The following is a 6,085-nucleotide window of genomic DNA, read 5'->3' on the forward strand; positions in this document are numbered from 1 at the left end:
GTGCAATTTAACCAACTGTCTTTAAATTCATTTTTCTCTCAGCAGTTAAGGTGGAGCTTTATGACAGTCTAGAACAAAAAAATTAAATAGAGAAAGAATGAGAGAGGGCAAGCAAATTCTGCAGAGGCATAAAGGGTGGAACAGTACTCAGTATGAAAGATCAAGACCGTTGGTAAAAAGGAAAAAGAGAGTACGAGGGGAACACGCAGAAAGAGTGTCTGTGTAATTGCCGAAGTCCACCACCCTCTGACCTTCTTTCTTCTCTTTTTGGCGCATGTGAAAACGGGCTCCTCCGCAGCGCCTGGGAACCTGGTCGCCTTAATTGCCCGTTGCTTTGCGTGAAGGTCGTGGGATCAGAGAGGTCGTAGAAGGTGTAGAAGTGTTATAGTGGACGGGGCGGGTCAACGACCCTCGTTATTAGGCTTTACAATTCTCCACGTAATCCCCTTACTCAAAAGACCATACGGAAAGAATAGGGACCCCGATAATGGACTTAAATGGGAGCGATTATTTAGATCCGCCTCGTTACTAAGCGTGTTTGTTTAGCTCTTGTCATGGTTGTCTCAATGAAGGCGCGGGCTGACATGAAGACGCGGCTTGATTTTATCAGAGGCCTCTTTAACTTCCCTGGACTCTCCCTCTTGTAATGAAACGAATAACCTCTCACACGGCCAGTCCTGAGCACTGAGCACTGACCTAATCAGGGCCGGCGCCAGGGTGGGCAAAAGGGGGCGCTTCCCCCTCATAAATTTTTTGCCCCTTTAGTTTTAACTGTAGCGTAATCATAATGTACACGTTTGCCCCCTTGCAAATCTCAAATGCCCCATCAGTCATTGCACCCTGCCGCCGGCCCTGGACCCAATACATGTCAGCGCCGTGAGTTGGATGTAGGCTCATTAATAAATTGACTAGGATCTCGGAGAGACGCACACCATTCTCATACAATCACGCTGCACAGTCCGGTCCCCCTTCTCAAATAGATGCAAAGTGACCTAAACTTGGGAAAACGAAGAAAATCCTTATGTTAAAACTGAAAAATTAAATGTTAACATTCTTCATTAAATTAGACATCTTCCTTTCCTGCACAGCAGCAGCAGCAACAACAACAACAATAATAATAATGATAATAATAATACTACTAATAAAAACCATTTATGGCACAATTATTCAAAGTTCTTTTGTAAACTGTGTTCAGCCGTGGTCTGTCGCTTGGGAATTTCCCCGATCTGTGGCATTGGACTGCAGATTTATACTGCCATCTAGTGGCAGTCTTTCGGTGCTGTCAGGGCTAGAATTGTCGGGATTGTGCAAAATTTCGGAGTATCTCCAGGAAATACTCTGAAAACGTGTAGCTTTTTGTGAAATTTGAGCCTGAGGATTCAGTTGTCCCTTCTTTACTATATTTACAGTTTTACAGAACACTGCATGTAATTTCCCTGTGTACAATCAAACAGCTGTCATTTTTTAATTTTTTTAATTATTTTTTTAAGTTAAACAGGCCTACTTGCACTTATTTCCCTCAAGTACAAAACAACCATCATTAATAACGCTAAGGTGTATCCATTGCTAAGTAAAGTTTGGTCTTAAAAACTGACAGCATGGTAAACATGAATTATTCCAACTGTCCAGCTGTAAAGTATTACTCAGCCTCATGTTTCTCGAGTTTTTACTTGCCCCTCGGTGATAAACGTTCTGGGTTGCATCAAGTGGGGAGCTGTCCCACTCGGTCCCTCAGAAATGGGCGGAGGTGTGCTCTGATTTTGGCTATTTAAACAACTTGCGCTGCCGTAGAGTTCGCTGTACCAACTCTTGGTCCGCTACAGATTAACTGAATCCAGCTGCCAGAACGATTATCAACAGTTTTCTGACAGAACTTGATAGTGCTTTGAAATGACGGGTAACGACGCAGAACTCGGCTCAATTGCAAATCCAGTGAAATTCAAAAACCAAGATTATGAAACTCTGCTCAGAGCATGTCTCAAGTCCGGTACTCTTTTTTCCGACCCGATTTTTGCCGCTGACCAGAGTTCCATCGGCATGCCTGCCGACCCTGACCCGAACAAGGCAGTAAAGTGGTTGCGACCAAAGGTAAACCAAACAGCATCAAAATTCATCACACCACTTAAAACCATACATACTGTAGATTGTATTCAACAGTATTCAATTAACTCCATGCCTCATCGCTTCCAACTGGGAAAAAAACAGTCGCGACGGTTTGCATTTGCATTTGTGTCTATTTGAAATGTGTTTGTTTGCATTGTGTATATTAAATTATTTGTATTGCGTTTTAAAGTAAAGCAGAGTTACTGTCTGCCGCTGGCTGTTTTAGAACAACTTTTTGTGTCAATGTGACAAAGTTTAGCACGATGCCAACAAATATTTCATCTGAAATAAATCAGCTGATGTAATTGTAAACTTTATATATTGTTGGGACTCTACAACACGTTTTTATGACCTGAAACCGTGCAGACTTCCCCCTCCATCTCGAAGTACTTTTGGACCATAAAAGGTCATTTGTACCTGAAGTGGCTCAAGGAGAGGGAGAGGAGAGTGAGGTTGGGATAGTGCACAAAAACGACAGCTTTGATCATAGAGGAAGAGGGAGTAAAGAACGGACAGGATATTTTAAAGGAATGAAATGACTTGAAGTTAATTTTCCCCTCATCCTGAGAGTCTTTAAAGTTTACCAAAAGAAAAAGTCAACTTTTAACATTTTAGCAAAAACTGTACACTACCGAAAACTCAGACATGAATTTTGACGCTGTATTAATTTGCGAGTGTTCACCATTTTGCATTTGGTTCCTCCACTCACTCTGTAAGATCCAATTTGCATATTCGTAAGTGTCTGAGACCAAACCTGAATAATCCCATTATTACTGGAAGTGCATCCATCTATTTTTTCAGGATATTAGTAGCAATGCCGTGTTTGTGGAGGGCACCATGGGCACCACAGATATCTGCCAGGGCCAGCTGGGTAAGTATGTTACCCAATCACGTGCCCACTCACTCACATTCTATGCCAAGGTAATGAGATGGGATGTTATTGCATCTCAGAAAACTAAGCATGGCCCCAGGGGCGAGAGCGTTATCAGAGAGACATTAAGCTTTGGTCTATTACCAAGTCTCCTTATCCTTCAGACCTTACTTACTCTCTCTCTCTCTCTCTCTCTCTCTCTCTCCCTCCTTCTCTCCTCCTTATCCTCTTTCATGATGGTTAATGTTCCCATCTTCTCTCCTTTAACTGTAAGACACTGTGTTGTTTCCAGAACCTTCTGCAGAATCCCTGTTGAGAAGCCTGAGGCTCTTCATATCAAAAACCCAAAAAGCAAAACCCAGGAAATGGGGGAATAATAAACAGAGAGAGAGAGAGAGAGAGAGAGAGAGAAGGATTGTGAATATATTATCTACTTGCACCCCATCCCTCCTCTCATATCTGAAGAGTCCATGTTTTTGTTTGTTTTGTTTTGTTTTTCCAGCAGGATTGGTTTAACTGTCTTTTCAAATCTTTTTTTGGTTGGCTGGAAGTCGGGGGTTGGTGGCAAGTTTGTTCTGGTCCCTGATGTTTTTGGGGTTATTGTTGTTGTCATCCTTTTTTTTTTCTTTTAAAAACTTGAACACAGCTTTGGTTTTGATAGATCTAGATGCACATGCACATGCACATGCGCATGCCCTTGTGCTCATGTTCATGACAGCAGACAAACTTATACAGCCGCTATCCTGAGAAAGAAAAACCAGGGTTCAAGCCTCAGTCAACTGAGATTATGCTCCCACTGCCTTCACTGTACTTTTAGCTATCTCTGTTCGCCTGATGCCTGCTTTTAAGAGTATCTTCTTGTCGTGAGAAAACTCCGCAATGTCAGAAACAGCAAGTCTCATGGATTAAGTTCTTTTCAATTGTCTCTCAGTACCACACAGATATATCATGTTAGTATAAACTCTTCCATTAAACTGTCAATTGGGGATGATGTCACTCTTAAGTAGTAAAGAATCCAACACATGAAAAGACATGAATACTTATGTTTGGTTACAATAAAGAAAAGGCTGTCCAGTGGAGTTTTATGATATATAAAGCAAAGAAACACTGAAACATTGATATAAATCAGGTCCTTCAGTGTTGTAAAGACATATGTTTAGGTTTACTTTGCCTGGGAGTGGGGCATGTAGACCATGTCACAGTAATGTCTTGTGTCCTGAGGGTGCTCTGTGTTGTGTGTGTGTGTGTGTGTGTGCTGATATTTTTGATTGTGCAACCAAAAAAGTGGCTAAAGTCTCTCAGTACATGCTCCTTCTCACAGGATGGGTGAACAGCTGCTTACTGTTACAGTGGAATGTGAGTGTTTGTGTGTGTGTGTGTGTGTGAGTGAGAGAGAGAGAGAGAGACAAAGGTGTATATGAGAGAGTTTTTTTATGTCCATGTTTATAGATGTGTTAAGTCTGAATGTGCATTTTAAATGTGTTAGACAGCACATATCTGTTATTCTAAATCGGTATTTGTTGTAATGTCCTTGCTTGTCACTCTGATGCAGGTAACTGCTGGTTACTCGCTGCCCTGTCCTGTCTCACCATGCACCCCACACTCTTTGTGAAAGTGGTACCTCCTGAGCAGAGCCTGACAGAACCCTATGCTGGAATATTCCATTTTAGGGTAAGAGGAGGGGTGAGGACACAAATGAAAGGAAAGATATCAGTGATAACGAGGTATAGAGGAATATTTAAAAATTTGTAAACAGCAATCTGTCAACCTGTTTTTTTTAATACGTGACAGGCATTTTGTGCGAGTGGAGTAAAAATGAAAATAAATAGATAAATCCGTAAATAAATTCAGAGGATGGGACGGGAGGTGTCAGCGTATGTAAATCATGTTGTTTAAGAGCCTGGGGGGGGGGGGGGGGGGGGGGGGGCTTCACTGTTAAATTTATGTCCTTATTCGCCTGGCCTGTTTTGTAATTATGTCACTGGATTTATGAGTGGGTGTAGCAGAGGGGGGTTGAGGGCTAATTAACACCATCTTTCCCCACAGCAACTCCAACAGCTGGGGTTCATTCCAAACATAACTCACCCCCTCACCAATCCTGTAATTTCCCACTGTGTGAGTGACAAGCCAAAGCCCCTCTGTCTGTCTGTACACATCACCGGGGCCTCACCAGGTTAAAATGACATCATCCTCAGAGGACACTGTGGTCATTTCCATTCAGATGTTGTTGTTTCATGTATTCCACGATTAACGCACCCCCCACACACACACACTTCTTTTCCATGGGGTTTTGTGCAGACAAGTAACGACAGATTCAGTATGTGTTTCTTTAAGGTCAGATTTCACACCCTTGGATTTGACAACTAACACACACACACACACTCAAAGCTCAAAGTTAAAATTAGTGTCCATGCTTTTATCATGAGGGCCGTTGGCGAAATATGATATTCAGAAAGTTTCATTTGATGGTCTGAGAGCAGTAAAAGACTTGGATCTGAATTAGTGATGTGAAATTCAATTACAATTACAATTACAATTACTTTCTGCAACAATGGAAGAACAGACAACAGCATGCCAAATTAGCATTCATTACAATTCCATCCAAAACCAGCCTAGGGTAGGGTTTCCAACCATTAGCTAAAATACAGAACTCCAGAATTATTCAGTAAACTATAGTCTCTTTCACCAATGTTCAGTGGTGAAAAGTAAAGTGCCATGTTCCTTTTACAAAATTATTTTGCACCTCTGAACTCATGGCAGTCCTACCTGAGGGCAATCAGACAACACAGGGAGTTAAATCTCTATAAATATGATAACTTTTGTGGGCTGCTATGACTGTAAACTGTGATGACCTTCTGAGGTTATAGTGCAGACAGTGAAAAATAGAACAACAACAAGCAGTAATATCTCTTAATGTCTTTTTAAGCTGGGTGTCATGGTTCCCTCTTATTACTTAAATATTTTTCTTTGCCTGATTGATCACTCATGGTAGTTACACAGGCATCCGTGGCATGATCTGACACGAGAGAGAGAGGGAGAAAGAGAGAGAGAGAGAGAGAGAGAGAGAGAAAGAAAGAGTGGAGAGGAGGGTTTAAAGAGAAGGCTGGGTGT

At 41.8% G+C, this 6,085-nt stretch overlaps 1 protein-coding gene across 1 annotated transcript in view; it reads left to right on the forward strand.

Moving 5' to 3' along the window:
* The first annotated feature begins 1,890 nt into the window (after nt 1-1,890).
* Nucleotides 1,891-6,085, forward strand: part of capn12 (calpain 12) — a 12,793-nt gene continuing 8,598 nt past the window's right edge. The window contains exons 1-3 of the mRNA XM_030766738.1: nt 1,891-2,088; nt 2,905-2,974; nt 4,527-4,645. Of these exons, the coding sequence (XP_030622598.1) occupies nt 1,891-2,088; nt 2,905-2,974; nt 4,527-4,645 (387 nt within the window). The remainder of the gene's footprint in view (nt 2,089-2,904; nt 2,975-4,526; nt 4,646-6,085) is intronic.

The sequence above is a fragment of the Chanos chanos genome, chromosome 2 (assembly GCF_902362185.1).
Source record: "Chanos chanos chromosome 2, fChaCha1.1, whole genome shotgun sequence".
NCBI lineage: Eukaryota > Metazoa > Chordata > Actinopteri > Gonorynchiformes > Chanidae > Chanos > Chanos chanos.